An 18,941-nucleotide genomic window follows, 5' to 3' on the forward strand; every position below is an offset into this window, starting at 1 on the left:
GCATTTTCCGGACCCAAGGATCCAACCGGTATCTCTAATGTCTCCTGCATCAGCAGGTGGGTTCTTTGACCCAAGGCACACATAAGTCACAGTCACGGTGTCTGTGGTACACCAAAACACACCTGGAATACAGTCTGCTAACACCACTGAAGAACTCAGAAAAAAATTACTGCTTTCAAAATTAAAATCTCCTTTTTATATAAAAATATACTATATATTCACAAGAATAGGTTTATACTGTACATGCGCTGTTCTAAGTTTCCCCTGCCCTCTCTTAATATTCGGCTATGGTCCGCCTTCCTTCCATATCAACAAACTGGACTTAGAGTTGTAATTTCTAACGACCACAGCATACCTGGTCGTTTCAAGTTACTAAAAATTACTTTACCAATCTTTTGTTGGGAGGACAGTTTATTTCCGGGTTGTTTTCTCTGGCATAAACAATCACAGTCAACATCCTTGGACATACATGTGTGCACATTTGACTGTTTATTTAGTACACATTGGCAGACGTGGAATTCCTGGGCCAATGCTAACACATTTGAATTTTGATCCACGTTTCCAAACTGGCCTTCTAGAAAGTGTTTTTATTCGGTTGACTGGTTTTAAATCAGATGACACTCTTAAAAACAGGGTAAGGGAAAGCTATTTAAAGCACCATGGTGGGGGGGGGGGGCGGTGGCGGAGGAGTGGGATCGAAAACTCTTACTTGAACTTGAGCAACCCCTTCCTGGTTTAACTGCGCAGTTTCCTGGGCGCTTTTAAAGGAAGCAAAGGCAACAGGAGAGCCCCAAGATCCGCCCCGGGCGGGGGTGGGCGCCCCTCCAGCTCACCAGGCGGCACGAAGTTCGGAAAAACCAAGTTTCCGATGGTTGGTCGGAAGTGCGGCCGGGACCCCCCTCCTCGAACCCAGCAGCCTGGGTGAGGATGTGCCCGGACCTCCGCCGCGCTCCGGGCCGGGATGGGGCCACGGGGGCGGGGCCCTGGTGGGGCCGCGGGGCGGGGCAGCTCGGCCAGCCCGCCCTGTCCCCCTCCCAGCCCGCCCTCCGGCCGCGTCCCCGCCAGCCCTGCCGACGTGGCGGGGCGGGACCCGGAGGCGCTCCCGCGCGCACTCGGCCGCCTGAGCGGTAAGAGCCCCGGGCACTTCTCGCCTTCACCCCCTTCCCCGGGCGGGCGCGGGGGCGGGGGGATGCGGGGACAGCTGCCGCGGGGTGATGGGGAGACCCTGCCGTCTCTGTTTATCCCGTTCGGTTCCCCGAGTCGGCAGGGGCTGGGCACCGGGCACAGGATCGGAGGGAACGGCCCTGGAGGTGAAGGTCCGGGCAGGCGCGGGCGGCGCGGCCGAGGGCCCCGCGTGGGTGCGGGCGTGTGAGTGTGTGTGTGTGAGTGTGTGTCGCTCCAGGTCCACGCTCATGCACACACCCACACGCCCGCACTCCTGCTCTGCCCCCTCGGCCGGCGTGAACCTCTGCGGAGCCTGTCTTGTGCTCCTGAAGTATTCGGTCCCAGCACAAAGCAAGTCTGAAAAAGTTTCCCCCAGGTCCCAGGTCCCAGTGAGAGGCAGGCTGCGGGGTCTCCGCAGCGGCGGGCACAGGGGAAGCAAGCCCCATCCCGGGGTTCGCCAGCCCTTGGCCTGGAAAAGCCGAGCTCCGGCCTTGCCCTCCCACCCAAGCTCATCATCCATCATCTCTCCCGCTGCAGACGCCGGCACTGCCGGCGCTTCCACCCCAGCTAGCACCCTGAGCCAGCAGCACCTCTATTCACAGCCCCCAGGTTGAGCCCCACTCCCCACCTCAACGCCCCCACCCGCCGGCCCAGTCGCTCGTCTTCTTCCCTGGAGCCAGGCTTTTCTAACCATCTCAGATCAGGCGTCTGAACTTCACTGCCCTTTCCTGGAGTAGGAAGAACTCTCTGCATGAACTGTCAGGGTGATCTCTCTGTCCTTCGATGCCATCAGTTCTCATCCTAAACGTCTTGAGAGGGTCAAGCGGGTGGCTTTTAAAATCAATGTCTCGAACTCCAGAAGACGTCGTCCACCCTGAGAAAACTAAGTAGGCAGGCTTTCTCCTCAGAGCCTTCTCTGCCCTCGTTTCCTCCCTTGCCCCTTCCCCACCTCACCTGTGTCCATTCCCTGCCTTTCCTTCCTTTGCTAAGCTCAGGAAAAAATCTGATAAACTCCTTAGGGCATAAGTTCTAAGCAAAAGAAGGGAACTTTGAGGGTGGGATCTGAGGCTTCTTGGAGCCAGTGCAGAAGGAATTTGAGGGTGGGAAGGAGCCTTGCTGATTCTCACAGATTCAGACATTATTAGACCAGGCTTACATCACACATTGTTTCTCTTTAATCAATATCAAACAATATATTTCAGTTCAGTAAATACTAGAGTGTCGGAAAACAAGCTAGGTGCTTGTTGGTCACAGTTCTGGAGGAGAGACAAATAAATGTCTATTTTTAAAAAATGATACAGAAATAAATACTCCTTAAAAATGCCATAGAAGTCTATGCAATGTATCTTCTAAAACATTGGAAGGAGTGGGGCAAATTTGGGAAGATTTCAAAGTAGAAAGTAACATTGTTGTTCAGCCCCTGAGTCATGTCAGACTCTGCCATCCCATGAACTACAGTGCACCAGGCTTCCCTGTCCTTTACTGTCTCCTGGAGTTTGCTCAAACTCATGTCCATTGAGTTGATGAAAGTGATTCTAGACATTGAGAAAAAAAAACAAAAACAGGACTTTGCCAGGCAGTTGGAGGCAGGGCATCCTGGTCAGAAAACCCAGCATGAGCAAAGGTGGAGATGTTTATGAGCTGCCTGGGCAGTGATGGAAAATGTGCTGTCTGGTGAGTTGAGAGTTCCAGGAGGCTTACAGAGAAAGTGGAGCTGGACTATGAGGGGCCCCAGATGCCATGCAAAGGTGTTTAAACCTCATGTTTTTTAAACAGGGGAGCAAATAGGTCCTTATTCATGTTTCATAAAATTACCTGGCAGACGTGTGGAAGCCAACTGGAGGAAAAAGAGTCTGGGCTCTGGGAACACATACTTGTCAAGTACCATTGGAACTCTTGCAACCTGGTTAAGATCCTGTCATCCACAGTTTTTGTTCCTGGTCTTTCACTGACGGACACTTTTTAAATTTGGAGGCAGTGATCTCACACAGGGCATTTATTGTATTACCAACTTCTTATTTTGCCAAGTGAGACCATTTAACAAATCCCTGCACTCCAATACTATTTCATAAAATGAAAGATGTTTTAATACCAAGAAAAGCATGAAGGTTAAACTTGGAGATGAAGGCAGTCCTTTACGTTGAATAAATTTAGACTGATGAAACACTCTCTATCTTGTCCTCATTTTTCTGTCATCACAGGCCGGTCCCAGTCCTACAGTCTGTTATTGGGGAACAAAGTATGCAGATCGTTATGTCCACCCTTACTCTCCAGAGGAGGAAGTGAGGAAGCCCAACGAGAATGAGTGGGCTGTACACCCGCAGAGAGATAGAGAGATCAGAGCACAATTCTTTGCACCTCAGCATCCATCCCTCCCATCCCTTGATATTCCTCCATGTGGCTGTTGGCCCAGCCACATAGCATCCGTTCTGCGTGTCTAGATTCATTCCTAGCACATACTCTTTTCCCATCAGGCCTTAATAACTATCAAAGCCTCTTCCCAGTTCTCCCTTGTATGAGATCAGTCTAGTTCAGGTACTTCTTTACCTGCTGTGATGTGCTGTTTACATCATCATTTAACCATTTCGTGTTAGAGGCAGTAGTTTCCTGGACCTTCACTGACCAGGAATCAGATGGAAACAGATTATTCGTTTTCTGAAGGATGTCTTCCGTTTTAAACTTATTTTTGGAGCCATGAAATTGTTGCTCCAATACCTAGCATAGTTCTGGGAGCATTTTAGGTGATGAATGAATTGACTCACGAAAAACTAACTTATATTCCCAGCCCACAAAGGCTTCTTTATATGCCACTCTTCCTCTTCTTGGAGTTTACTGAAGAAACTTCCTTGTTTCTGTGGGTTGAGGCTCCCTAGCATCAAAGCCACAGGACACGGCTGTAATGGTCAACATTCCAAACCATAAATCAGGGCGAGTTTAAATCCGACTGCTTCTGGGGCACCCAGGCAGAGATGGGGGCCAACCCAGGACACGCATCGTGCATCCTGGCCACCCACAGTCCCTACATAGGAACAGCTGTGTCTTAGAACACACAGTTTGTAATGACTTCAGGTGGAAGGGCACTGTTTTAAAAATGACTACCTCTCTCCTGTCATAACATCCAGAGTAGACCAAGGTCTACCAGAATAAAAAAGATCTGGACGAAGCTTTCTTTTTTTGGTTTAGATTCAGGGAAAATATGGACTTGTAACAGAAAAGTTCACATACAATTAGAAGCTAAAGTAGGGCTGACCATTTTGATTATTTGAAAAGATGTAAAAATATAGTCTTCCTGAAATAAATTGTCCATAAATGTCTCCTAACAGTATTGGTTCAACTCCTTAAAGCTGAATGTCACCTGTATTTCTGAAGGAATGGCTTCATGTTGATAATTGGATACAGAGTAGCCACAGGGAAGACAGGATTTGTTGCAGTCATTTTTCCACAGTTGAGGTGACCTGACCTAAGGCAGTTTGGCCATCAGAGATGGGTGAAAGTGGTAGGCTCCTCTGTGCAACTGTAGAACCACAATCCACTCTCAGGAGTTCCGCCACACACTCCTATTTATGTTAGCAACCAGGCTCAAATAGAGCCTGACAAGAACAAGTTGTATATTTGAAGATCTAGCTCTCTGTCTTTTTAGTCCTTGGGTGAGGACAGCCCTGGAGGCAGGACTCAGCTAACCCTGTAATCAGGCTTTGATGTATTCTTGCAATGAGTAGAAGAACTAGAAAAACTCTACGGCAAAGCTCAGTAGCTCCTGGATTCAGTATAATCTTTGCCCTGGAAATGGAAGAGCAGAAAGTACCTGTACAGAATTTCTTGCCAATCCACTTTAAGCACCATTTCCATTTTATCAGTGAAAAATACTTTTAATAGTGTATTGTGTTAGTTGCTCAGTCATGTCCACCTCTTTGTGACCCCATGGATTGTAGCCCCCCCATGGTCCTCTGTCCATGGATCCTCCAGGCAAGAAACCTGGAGTGGGTAGACATTCCCTTCTCCAGGGAATCTTCCCAACCCAGGGTTCGAACCTGAGTCTCCTGCATTGCAGGCAGATTCTTTGCCATCTGAGCCACTGGGGAAGCTTTTAATAGTACCCCCTGATAAATAGTGTTCAGAGAGAGGGATGGTTGAACCCTCTCACGAGGTGAACAGTCCATTACAGAATCTGAAATGGTAACTAAAGACCTTGAAAAGTATATTCCTTAATAGGACATTTAAAATGTTAACCAGCCACCCCCAGAGCATAAAATAAAACTAATCCATGTAGATGTTCCATGGTATGTGCTGAAATATTTTAGCACTAGGAACAGTATCACAACAATTTAAGGTGAAGCAGATACAAAATGTTTCTAATGCTTTTTATTCACCCACAAATGTTTATTATAACCAGGTTTATTCTCATGTTCCTGCTGATAGAGAAGTGAAATAGTTTGGAACTTCTTAATAATCCAGATTAATAATAAGGTTTTTCAAATTATCTTACAAAGAAATTAAAATATCAGTGCCTTTGACTAAATGTTGATGAACACAAAAAGGGGAATCTAAGTGATGTCCAAGTATGTGCTCAATCTCCTTATGTTCGTACTCCTAGGACCCAGGTGAGGATAAGGGTAAATTAGGAGAACTCTAGGCCATGGCAGTGAAGGAATGTCCTAGACCATGGGTCAGCAAACATTTTATATACAGGGCCAGATAGTAACTATTTTAGGCTTTGCAATTTTGGGGGCCATGTGGTCTCTCTCGCCACTCTTCACCTCTGCTGTTGTACTCGAGAACCCACGGACGTTATATAAACAAGTGAGCATGTCTGTGTTCCAATAAAACTTTGTTTACCAAAACAGAGGGAAGGCAAATTTAGGCACCTGGCTGTAGTTTGCCAACCTCTGTCCAGGCCAGTCCTGACTGGTTTTCACAAAAATTTTATAAGCTTCCACATGACAATAGCTTTTCAATTACCCTCCCTCAATCTCATCCCTCTCCCATAAACCACAGTAACAATCCCTTTTCTGCAGGGTAGCCAGAATCACTCTTTACTCCTTTAACTAGGCATTGACCATACTTACTGACAGACCATCTCCAACCTTGAATACCCGAAACTTAACGTATCAGCCAAAGGGGAGGATGCATTCTTTGCCTTTCCCATCTGCAGACTTGTTTATAGTTGTGTTATCAGAGAATTCAAGTATTTTTGTTTAAAAAGAGACATTCTAACCCAGTTATCTTGTAGGTGAAGGAACAGAGGAAAGACAATATGGGTCATTTGAAACCACTTGCTGTAAGATAGCTCCTGAGTAGCGAATGAGGTAAAGGCATTTGCTGCTTACTTTCATTTCAAATTACACTTTAATTTTAAATCTTCCCCCAAATATTAATATAACTCAATACACATGTTTGTTGAGTTTCCTACAGTGTTCAAGAAACCATGTTAAGTGCTGTATAAAATACGAAGACAAAATAAGGAAGACTCTTGTCTTCATATAGTATTTACAACATATTAGGATAACACTCAAACGACTCTAATCAAAGATGATTGTAACCATCCGAACTGAGATAGATGCAAAGCACTCTGAGAGTTCAGAGGAAGAAAAATTATATCCAGTTAGGAGGAACAAAATATAGAGGAGACAGTTACTCTAAATGGGCCTTAAATTTGTTAAAACAACATACTGAACCAACAGCCACCTGACAGTCTTTTGTGAATGTAATATATTCACAGAATTGTATAGCCATTACCACTGTTCAGTTTTAGGACATTTTGGTCACCCACAAAAGAAATCCACATCCATTAGCAGTCATTACTCATCCCCTCTCCTTTCAGCCACTGAAAGTAAAAGTGAAGTCGCTCAGTCGTGTCCGACTCTTTGTGACCCCGTGGACTGTAGTTCACCAGGCTCCTCTGTCCGTGAGATTCTCCAGGCAAGAATCCTGGAGTAAGTTGCCATTTCCTTCTCCAGGGGATCTTCCCAACCCAGGGATCGAACTCAGGTCTCCCGCATTGCAGCCAGCCACTAGAAGCCACTAATTTACTTTCTGCCTTTGTGGAATGGAGGTAGGTATTGGAGAGTCACACATAGAAGTGTGTAAAACTGTGAGAAAGGAGTAAGATTCACCAAGGGAGAGAGAAAAGAAAATAGCTGGACAATTTAAGGAACAACTGTTTGAAGGGTCAAGAAGGTTGGCAGGTGCACGTGAATTGTAAGTTGGCCACCGTCATCACATGGCCAGTATGTGAGATGGCTTCCCACATACTGTGGTTTTAACAGTGACCAGAGATTTGACCAATTGGTAAACACCGAGGTCAACAAAAATACCCACTGATTAGCCTGCAACTTGGTTTCCTATGTAGTGAGGTCATTATCTCTTTTTTAGACTACTGAAATTATCAGGCTTCCCAGGTGGTTCAATGATAAAGAATCTGCCTGCGATGCAGGAGACGTGAGTTCAACTCCTGGTCAGGAAGATCCCCAGGAGGAAGGCATGACAACCCACTCCAATATTCTTGCCTGTAGAATCCCATGGACAGAGGAGCATGGTAGGCTGTAAAGACTTGACATGACTGATTCGATTGAAAGTACACACATGCACGCAAACACAAGGAAATTATCACCTTGAACTATTTTCTGAATATATGTTATCCAATAAGGTAGCCATTAGCCACACATGTCTATATAAATTTAAGTTAAAATTATTTAAAATTAAATTTAAAAATTAGTTCCTCCGTTGCACCAGCCACATTTCAAGTATCTGATAGCTATATGTGACTCTTAGCTACCATATTTGCCATCATGAATACAGAACATTTCATCATCACTGAAAGTTCTATTGACCTTCACTGTTGTACATGGTAGCAATAATTCACAAGCTTCATAAAGAGGTTTCTGTTTTGTGTGTTATTTTGTAATGGCTCCATTCCTCATTTGGCTTAATATGTCACTGCTTTATTCCATTTCATCCTTGTGTTTCCCCATCTAAACTATTCACCAAAGAAAGCTCAGACCTTCATGGGCTGGTACCCAACAAGGCACACTTCTGTGTATGTATGTTTTTTTCAATTTGAATTTCTGACCAAATTGCAATACTAAATGTCAAGCATTTTTAAATAAGCTCTCAGGTATTTTCCATGCTTATTCTTATGGCTACAAATATAATTAAGTCATATGAAGTAAATACTTTCACAGATACAGATAATACTCTTAGTTCCTATATGTATATTTCCTCATGCCAGGTGAAAGATCCATGAAAGTTTAAAGATAGCACTGTAGGTCTGTATTAGTTCCTACTGCTACTGCAACAAAGTACAACCAACATAGTGATTTATAGCAATACAAATGTATTCTCTTAGAGTTCTAGAGTCTGAAGGGAGAATGTTTTCCTTGACTTTTCAACATCTAGTGGCCACCTGTGTTCCTTGTGGTCTGTGGTCTGTCCCTTCATCTTCTGAGTGCATCACTCCAATCTGCTTCTGTCATCACATTAGCTTTTCCTCTTTGCAGTCAGATCTCCCTCTGCCTTGCTCTGATAAGGACACTTGTGATTTCAATTAAGACCCATGCAGGTAATCCAAGATTCTTAATTGAATCATATCTTCAAAGTCCTTTTGGCCATACAAAGTAACATTCACAAGGTGAACATGGATGGAACCTGTGTCTCCTGCATCTCCTGCATTGCAGGCAGATTCTTGACAACTGAGCCACCTGGGAAACCTGATAATTTCATTAGTCTAAAATAAAGATATAAGGACCTCACTGCATAGGAAGCCAAGTCACATTCCAAGGATTATGACATGGATATTTTGCGGGGCCATTATTCGGCCAACACAGAGGTTGCATAAAGTTTCTTCTTAGTAGCAAAAAGCTTATCTCCACCAGATTTAATTATTCAGGGCTTTGAATTAAAATTGAATAATTCAGATAAAGAGTAAGTTGTTTGTTTGTAATCCTGTTAACAGATATTAAAATGTCTGACAATGGCGATGACACGTTAGCCTCTGGAGACAAAGAAGAAATTACCAACAAGCCCAACAGTGATACTTTACCCAAAGATGCAGAAGTGCACTGTGATTCAGCTACAATTTCAGATGAGCTAACGCCAGCGAATCCCAGAAGAGATGTGCATGAAAATGAGGCTGTTCAGGGTGCAGAGACTGCTGACACTGGACTCGCTGAGGAGCCCAAAGACCTTGGCGCCACGGAGCCGCCCCTCAACGGAGAAGTGGCTGAGGATGCCCTCACTGAGTGTGTTGATGCTGTGAGCCTCGAGGCAGAACCTGGATCCGAAATACCCCTGAAAGAACAGAGTGATCCGGTAGGAGTGGTTCATTTGACCGAGTTCTTACTGATACCTACCATGGGCATAGATTTGTGCCAAGCTTTGAGGTTAGGAATTGGGAATTCAGTATACACTATGACATTACCTCTATCATCAGAGATGTATTGTTTGGTGAGAAAAGGTGTATATGAGAATAATTGGTCATTTTAATATTTTCATTTTGTTGATTGTATTTTTATTAACAATAACCACCACCAAATTATTGGACACAACAGGCACTCTCCTAACTACTCTATATGTTAAGTAATTCACTCCATACAACAGTTCCTTGAGGTTCTAAGCTAGATATTATTAACCCCAAGTTATAGATGAGGCAATCAGGCTCAGAGATCTTAAGCAACTCAGTAAGATATTAAGCTACTCAGTAAGTGAGCTTAGTAAGGGAGCTACTCAGTAAGTGAATGATACTGTAATATTGAATATAACGAGTCCAGATTATTAACGAACCTAATTCCACCCTAAACAAGTTAATGCTTCTTTAACATCACTTAAAATTTGCTGCATATTTACAAACCCACTCTGAAGATCTGAAACCTGCAGATTCCCCTTTTATCATCACATACCACCTTCCGGAGACCTGCAGCAGAACACCCTTGTGCTTCACTTGTGCACCTGACTCTCTGGGGGATGGCAGGCCAGTATCTCCAAGTCACTACTTCATTCCACATCAGTATGACCAAGCTGGGTTTTCCTGACACCTTTCCCTCCATCCACATGGGGACCGGAAGGGGTGGGGAGGCACTCTGCAGGACTTGAGGAGATGGGCCACTCTCCTCCGAACCTGCCTTCTAGAAGGATGCTACAGTGTAGGAGGATTGGCCCTGCTCTCCCAAAGTGTGCCCCACACGTCCCCTCCTTGAGGTGACTCTGCTGCATGCAGTGGGGGAAGCAGGCTAAGTGGGGAGTTGGGAGGCTGGGCTTCCATCCCCCATCTATCATTAACTCTCTTAGTTTGGGCAGGACACCAAATTTCTCTGTGCTTCAGTTTTTCCTCTGTAAAATGAAGAATTTGCCCATGAAGACCACGAGGTATCCTTCTGACTAATGTTTTGTGATTCTTTTACTCAAAAGCAGACTTCTTGGGCCTCAGTTTCCTCAAATTGACTCTCAGAATTATTCTAAGATGAGATGAAAGGAAGGGTTTTCCCATCACTGGAGATGTTTAAACAAAAACAAACGGTCATTCTGCTGAATGTCATGGAAGGGATCTGAGGACCAGCTGGGAGTTTGGATCAGTTATGTAAATATACATGCAAAATTTTGTTTATGAGTTCCATGATATCACAGACACTTTAAAGCCATCCATGGACCCCCTGAGGGATTAAGAATTCCTAGATCAAAGGGTCTCAACTCTAGCTGAACATTTCAACCACTGAGAGAGCTTTGAGAAATAATTGGGAGTGGGGAAGAAAGAATGACGACAGGGTGGATAGTAGTCTGAATTCTCCAGAGAAACGTAACCAATAGGATGTGCCCTCTCCCTGTACCAACCTGTGTGCCTGACTTTGGAACCTGTGTTCCTTCCATGCTGTCTTTCTACTGGGGCGCATTGGTTCCCAGTTGTTGTTGTAACTGCTACTATTAATACATGCTTTTGTACATTAAAAAATATATATCTTAACCATGACATTCTGACCGAAGATGATTCAAAGAAGCTATAAGAGCTTCATTGAGTCGTGATATGTGTGCTCATGAAGGCTGGATTATACATGCCAGTTTCAGACTTCTAAAAGTTATAACAAGTTTGCTAATAAAGATAGCAAAATAAAAAGTCAGGATGCTCCTACACATCCATCTTCTTACATTTTGAGCAAATCAAATGAATTCTGCTTTTGAGAGCACTTTGTAAACCTCCTTAATGCTACAGAGAGAGAGAAAGAGCCAACTGGCAGACAGATATTCCCCTCCCGGCACCTCCCCTCCCCTACCGATAGCTTTGAAAAGGGGAGCATTTCCTTATCATGAAGCTTCACAAAGTATCTGAATGGAAGTTCAGAGACTGGCCACAGAGTTAGAGCTGTGGCTCTGCGTGTGTGTGTTGGCGGGGGCGGGGGGCCGAGGGTGGTGGGTGGCAGGAGGCGGGGGGCGTTGCATCAGGAGCTCAGACAGAAGCAGGATTTGGGACGAATTCCTGTGAGCATGTTGGTTCTAAGAAGACAGAAAGCTAATACAGGTGGCTGGAAGGGTCTTGAGAGGAAAACATATCTCTTTCACCCAGGTTACATTTAAACCTTCTAACTAGGTACAGATATAGTCTCTCCTTAATAATTACTAGAAAGGGGATTCTACTCTCTCGGCAACTTATCCTTTTGTCTTAAGTTAGTATTAGAAGAATTCAGTTGGGTGCTTCATCTTCAAGCATTGTTCATTTGCTCTATTTTATTGGTTCTTCATTGCACACTTACAGGAAGTTCTTTTGCGGTGATGAAAACAACCATTTTTCTGTTAATCCAGAAGAGAATGAATTCTGCAAAAAATCTTGAATCAAAAGTTCATTTGTACGTTGCTTGGTTGGATCTTGAACACAGGTCTACTGAGGAATGACAGGTCCTTCAGGTCCTTCAAAAGCCTGTCTGGTCCTAGATGTATTTGAGTTTAAGAGAATCTCATCACCTCTTAAAAAACAGTTTCTAAGGGGAAATGCCTGTTTTTTAAAAAACCTGGCAGAATAGTCATTGAGGAAGTCATTTCTTCTACGACACACTAGATTTTGTGATAATGGGTTTAAATATATATGTTTTTTCTATAAGTGGTATCTAGTTACTTTGGGTCTTGGTCCCCTTAAAATTCACCTTACCAGCTTCCCCTTTGCCTGAGTCAGCATGGCAGCCATCACTTGGCAGGCAGGACGGTGTGACCAGGAGGCACTCTGGGGCCAGTGGTTCTGCCAGCTACTCAGCTGGCACGTCTTCTTTGAAGGGTCACACCATCACAGTTGATACACTCAGAGAAGCTGTCTCTGTCTTTAGGGCCCTTTCTCTTTGTCATTCATTCTGATGTACAGACTCAGAAACCATTGAGTTAAGGCTTCTTTCAGGAATCCACACCACGACATCCATAAGAGATAGTCCCCAGACCCCCTTGAACTTTGGAGGTTGGACTAGAGTCTAAATCTTTACCAGCCCCATGACACCATGTATTATGCTCCAGAAGCTGGGTAGTGTAACTATCTTCAGGATGCCTCCCATCTAGTTGGGAAAGGAAGTGTTATATGAAAGCAATTATAGTATGTCTTGGACTTCCCTATAGCTCAAACAGTAAAGAATCTGCCTGCAATGCAGGAGATCCAGGTTCTATCCCTGGGTTGGAAACATCCTCTGGAGAAGAGAATGGCAATCCACTCCAGTATTCTTGCCTGGAGAATCAAATGGACAGAGAAGCCTGGTGGGCTACAGTTCGTGGGGTCACAAAGATTTGGACACAACTGAGCAACTAACACTTCACTTCATAGTGTGTCTTAGTGTACTAGATATATACTAGATAGGCCAGGCACAAAGAAGCCTGAGATGGAGCACCCAAATCAATCTTAAGGAGTTGGTGAAGTCTTCATCCTCAGTTCAGAGATGTTTGTCGTGGGTGCTAGGTTGGAATGACATTTATTCCCAGAAATCTTGTGGGACCTTTTTATGTACTAGTCTCTCCCTCTCTCTCAAAGTCACTCAGTCATGTCTGACTCTTTGCAACCTCATGGATTATAGCCTGCCAAGCTCCTCTGTCCATGGAGTTTCCTGGCAAGAATACTGGAGTAGGTAGCCATTCCCTCCTCCAGGAAATCTTCCTGACACAGGAATCAAAGCCAGGTCTCCCGCATTGCAGACAGATTCTTTACCCTCCGAGCTACGAGGGACGCCCATGTGCTAGTCTATCAGCCCCTAAAAGATCTAATCTAGTTCAAATTTCCCTAAATTCTTAGAATTAAGAAATATTACCCAGACTAAAAAAATTTCATCCCTACTGTCCTATACCAATGCATTAAAAAGCTAATCAGGAAGAAGGTAAAGAATGCAATGTTACCACTCAAAGTACTCAAAGGAAAACACAGACTACCACTCATTAGTTCTCTCCCTAGAAAAGGAAAAGCAGGGTGCTTAAGAACAGTAAAATTTCTGTCAGCAGAGACAAAAATGAGAGAACATAGGCCAAGATCTGCTGATGACAGATTTTTGCCTCTTAAATGAGTGAGTAGAGTTTGCTCCAGTTCTATTGGAGTGTTTCTCTTTTTTATGACTTGCCACATGAAGACATCTGATTTTTCACTTGAGCAACCAGATGGTAGCTGTTACCTTTTGGTTGTATTGGACGTGCATATGCATGCTTCGGAGAAGGCAATGGCACCCACTCCAGTACTCTTGCCTGGAAAATCCCATGGACAGAGGAGCCTTGTAGGCTGCAGTCCATGGGGTCACAAAGAGTCGGACACGACTGAATGACTTCACTTTCATTTTTCACTTTCATGCATTGGAGAAGGAAATGGCAACCCACCCCAGTGTTCTTGCCTGGAGAATCCCAGGGACAGGGGATCCTGGTGGGCTGCCCTCTGTGGGGTCGCACAGAGTTGGACATGACTGAAGTGACTTAGCAGCAGCAGCAGCATTCATGCTTAGTCTCTCAGTCATGTCCGACTCTGCAACCCCATGGACTGTATCAGGCTTCTCTGTCCATGGGATTTCCCAGGCAAGAATACTGGAATGGGGTGCCATTTCCTCCTTCAGGGGATCTTCCTGACCCAGGGATCAAACCTGTGGTTCCTGCACTGGCAGACAGATTCTTTACCACTGGGCCACCTCGGAAGCTCAGTTGCATTGGACAGTGCTTCATAAATCTGGTGGTGTGTTATAATCACCGGGGAAGTTTGTTAGAAGTTTGGATTCCTGGGATCTACCCTGAAAGGTTCTTATTCTTTAAAAGATCACAGTGGAAGCTAAGACACTGTATTTTTAGTAAGTTCCCCCAGGTAATACTCTTAGTGTCAGACTGTGGACCAGTGTTTGGGAATCACTAATATTGGTACACAGAAGAACTAGTTGAGGATTCAGGTGAGATTGAGAACATGGTGAGCTCAGTATGGGACATACCATGAGACATCCATGTGAAGATATTTTGTGGATAGTTGATTATAGTAGTCTGGAGCCCAGGGGAGGTGGTGGGGAGAGATTTGGAGGCCATTAGCCATTGAGTGTTAATGGGAGTGGGTCAGATTGCCCAGGTGTTATATATAAATAAATAAAATCAAAGGCCAGGAACCTGGCCCTGAAGTCTGTGTTTCTAAGTCAGTTTGGTCATGGACAGCTCTTAGAGTCTCTTTGATAGGTTGTGGTTGCCAGTAAAGTTCATTCTATAAATTTCAAATCATGTTATACCACACTAACATTTTTTAATTAAACATTAATTAACAAAAATGTTTAAAATAGTTCATGAAAACTCATGTAGACTTGAGAATGTTCCATTGATCTGACCTTTTACATGCCTTGACCACTACTCCACGTGAAAGGTTCATTCAAGGCAAATGCCTAGAAATCTAGGAGCAGAGATTTCGTCCTTTATACTTGGCATTGAGAAACCAGAATTCTCCAGAGTTCAGAGATGAATGGAAGACCACTTAGAACAGGGTAAAATCCTTTCTTTTACCCTGTTCATGTAAAGGTAGGAAAAGGCTCTAAAATATATTTAATCACCAACTAGTGTTGAATACCTTTAATTTCACAATCTAGAACCCCTTTCAGGTATTCAGAATGCTAGTTACCATTCTACCATGTTTACCAGTTAAAGCCCATTTCTGTAATTCAGTATGCTAATTTGCAAAGCCTCAGATGTTAATAGAGATGTGAATAATAGAAGTGCTCATTATAGCTGCCTCTGGAGTATGCCTTTCCTGATTAGGATGCCAGCTGACCACCTGGACTATGTGTACTTTATTGGAATGCTTGAAGCAGTTGGGTTGCAACTTAAGGAGCTCCCACAATATGTGTGGAAACTTTCTAAAGTAAACTGAAATCATCATGATAAGGGAAAGACAAAAAATGCAAGAGTAAGAAGATAGGGCATGGAAGCCAGGTCATGAGAACAGAATCTTTTAAGGATTGAAAAGTGGTTAAGCTTCTGGTGCTACTGAGAGGTCAAGAAATAAAGTGACTATAATGAGTCCATAGCTCTGACCATGAGGGAGCCCTTGTGATCTTGATAAGGATGGTTTCATGAAACAGTGACCATGGAAGAGTCACTGTGGTGGGTGGAGGGAGTGGATTCAGAAGGTAGGCACCTTTTTTAAGAGGTAAAGAAGAAAGAAAGACATGGAACAGAAACCAGACAAGTTGGGGGAAAAAAAAACCAAAACATTTTGTCATCGTGATTTTCATTTGCTTGTTTTAAGATGGAGGATGGTGCACATAATTAAATGTGGGAAGCAGCCAGTAGGGAAAGGTTGAAAAGCCAGAAGAAAAGGGAGAACCAACCTTCCCAGGCCCAGAGGAGATCAGATGGTGGTGATAATTACAACCAAGAGGAAGATACCACTTCCATTATGATAGAAGGGAAAGAAGTAATTGTGAGTGGGGGATACAGTAAAATTAGACTTGTGTTGAAATGGGGTTTTGATATAGGCCAGTGTTTTGTCCATAAAAAAACACTACTCAGACTTTCAACTTGGTTTGAACAATTAGTATTCAATTTATTAAGGTTATAGAATCAAAATGTCAATTCTCTGTAGTATTCATCTCACAAATCTTACTCTATTTAGAAGTCTAGCATAATTGAACACTCATGTTCAAGGGGCTTTTGATTAATGCTTGGTCCTTTATGCCAACTTAAACATGGTCAAATATTTTTTATCTACATCTATAAATTTAATATACTCTATCTACTTTTTAAGTACCTCATTTACCTACTTAAACAAGATCTTGCTGAGTACTTAAGAATTGTTGTAAATCTTAAATTTATAGAGTGGACTGAATGACCCCTTAGGTTCCATCAGTTCAGTTCAGTCACTGTCTTGTCCAACTCTTTGCAGCCTCATGGACTGCAGCATGCCAGGCTTTCCTGTCCATCACCAACTCCTAGAGCTTAACACAAACTCATGTCCATCGAGTCAGTGATACCATCCAACCATCTCTTCATCTGTCGTCCCCTTCTCCTGCCTTCAATCTTTCCCAGCATCAGGGTCTTTTCCAATGAGTCAGTTCTTCGCATCAGGTGGCCAAAATATTGGAGTTTCAGCTTCAGCATCAGTCCTTCTAGTGAATATTCAGGACTGATTTCTTTTAGGATGGACTGGTTGGATCTCCTTGCAGTCCAAGGGACTCTCAAAAGTCTTCTCCAACACCACAGTTCAAAAGCATCAATGCTTTGGCTCTCAGCTTTCTTTATGATCCAACTCTCACGTCCATACATGACTACTGGAAAAACCATAGCTTTGACTAGACAGACCTTTGTTGGCAAATTAATGTCTCTGCTTTTTAATATGCTGTCTAGGTTGGTCATAGTTTTTCTTCCAATGAGCAAGCATCTTTTAATTTCATGGCTTGCAATCACCATCTGCAGTGATTTTGGAGCCCCCAAAAATAAAGCCTATCACTGTTTCCATTATTTCCCCATCTATTTCCCATGAAGTGATGGGACCGCATGCCGTGATCTTAGTTTTCTGAATGCTGAGTTTTAAGACAACTTTTTCACTCTCCTCTTTCACTTTGATCAAGAGGCTCTTTAGTTCTTCTTCACTTTCTGCCATAAGGGTGGTGTCATCTGCATATCTGAGGTTATTGATATTTCTCCCGGCAATCTTGTAATTCATCCAGCCCCACACTTCTCATAATGTACTCCGCATATAAGTTAAATAAGCAGGGTGACAATCGCAGCCTTGACATACTCCTTTCCTGGTTTGGAACCAGTCTGTTGTTCCATGTCCAATTTTAACTGTTGCTTCTTGACCTGCATACAGATTTCTCAGGAGGCAAGTAAGGTGGTCTGGTATTCCCATCTCTTTAAGAATTTTCCACAGTTTGCTGTGATCCACACAGGCAAAGGCTTTAGCATAGTCAATAAAGCAGAAGTAGATGTTTTTCTGAACTCTCTTGCTTTTTCAATGATCAGCGGATGTTGGCAATTTGATCTCTGGTTCCTCTGCCTTTTCTAAAACCAGCTTGAACATCTGGAAGTTCACAGTTCACATACTGTTGAAACCTGGCTTGGAGAATTTTGAGCATTACTTCGCTAGCATGTGAGATGAGTGTAGTTGTGCGGTAGTTTGAACATTCTTTGGCATTGCCTTTCTTTGGGATTGGAATAAAAACTGACCTTTTCCAGTCCTGTGACCACTGCCGAGTTTTCCAAATTTGCTGGCATATTGAGTGCAGCACTTTCACAGCATCATCGTTTAGGATTTGAAATAGCTCAACTGGAATTCTATCACCTCCACTAGCTTTGTTCATAGTGATGCTTCCTAAGGCCCACTTGACTTCAAACATTATGCATAAATTTAGGTACATTTCAACTTAAAAATCAGAAGTCTGATAATTCAATTATTCATTTTTAATTGATTTTCAAAACATTGTCACTCTAATCACTCAAATTCCTTTAAGCGTCAGTAGTACAGAAAAGAAGAAATATGCACAAAATGATTAATTGTATGACTTTCATGCTTTAAAACCTTTCTGTACTTAATTTGAAATCTCCCTGGAGTTGAATGATGCATACTAACCAAGAAACAAAGTTCCTTGGGAACAACTGAGGCCATTTTTTAGCAAATATTTTAAGAGATGCTGGCATCAGAGCAATTTACATCCTCCCAAATGTCACACTGAGCCCCTCCTTAGAACAGCTGTGTCATGAGTTACAAAACTTAAAGAGGGTTTGGTCTCATAACTTCTTCTGTCCATATCCCAAGACCAAAGCTATATACATAGTCTCTAAATCTTAATCTAGTAAAGGAAATAGGACTATCAGGTTGGTCTTTATCTTTTAAAAGAGGTACATATATTTTCTATCTTAAGTGCTGAAAACCTTTGAATTTAATGGAATTCTAAGATGTACACATATTTTTCTACTTGATAACTTAAAAATAAATAAATTTTCTGTTTAATGATAAAGACCTTTAAATGGAATATCCGATATGTAAATGTCTTTTCTATTTAAAGACTTGATAGAATCTTGCACTCTTTCATCTTCTTAGGTGCATACAACACTTATAGATGTATCAATAATCTCCATTTGAGTTTTGGAGATCCCTCCTGATCAAGCCAAGTCTGATTTGCTGTTACAATATGACTCGTATTCTTCTGAGAGTTTAGGGGGAGGGGGCAGGAAGTTGACAGAGTTCTTATCAGATGGCTTCTATTTTCTCTATGGATTAGGATGTAAAGTCGTCTGTTAAAGGAGGTGGGAGTTACATGGGTGAGGATGAGGAGAAAGTTTTAAATTTTTCATATATGAAAATGGGATACCTGAGTAGATCC

At 43.1% G+C, this 18,941-nt stretch overlaps 2 protein-coding genes across 6 annotated transcripts in view; one reads left to right on the plus strand and one right to left on the minus strand.

Moving 5' to 3' along the window:
* The window catches only part of TLR6 (toll like receptor 6), a 43,730-nt gene extending 42,809 nt beyond the window's left edge, over positions 1-921 (minus strand). The window contains exon 1 of one of the 2 annotated variants that reach the window (XM_027544266.1): positions 834-921. The gene's annotated coding sequence lies outside the window, so the exon portion shown is untranslated. The remainder of the gene's footprint in view (positions 1-833) is intronic. The other variant, XM_027544267.1, reaches the window with a different exon arrangement.
* Positions 922-1,045: 124 nt separating this feature from the next.
* The window catches only part of FAM114A1 (family with sequence similarity 114 member A1), a 67,716-nt gene continuing 49,820 nt past the window's right edge, over positions 1,046-18,941 (plus strand). For 2 of the 4 annotated variants that reach the window (XM_027544273.1, XM_027544277.1), the window contains exons 1-2: positions 1,046-1,127; positions 9,116-9,471. In XM_027544273.1, coding sequence (XP_027400074.1) covers positions 9,124-9,471 — 348 coding nt within the window. In that variant the 5' untranslated portion in view covers positions 1,046-1,127; positions 9,116-9,123. Of the gene's footprint in view, positions 1,128-6,394; positions 6,471-7,121; positions 7,217-9,115; positions 9,472-18,941 lie in introns of those variants that run through there. The other 2 variants (XM_027544274.1, XM_027544276.1) reach the window with 2 other exon arrangements.

The sequence above is a fragment of the Bos indicus x Bos taurus genome, chromosome 6 (assembly GCF_003369695.1).
Source record: "Bos indicus x Bos taurus breed Angus x Brahman F1 hybrid chromosome 6, Bos_hybrid_MaternalHap_v2.0, whole genome shotgun sequence".
NCBI lineage: Eukaryota > Metazoa > Chordata > Mammalia > Artiodactyla > Bovidae > Bos > Bos indicus x Bos taurus.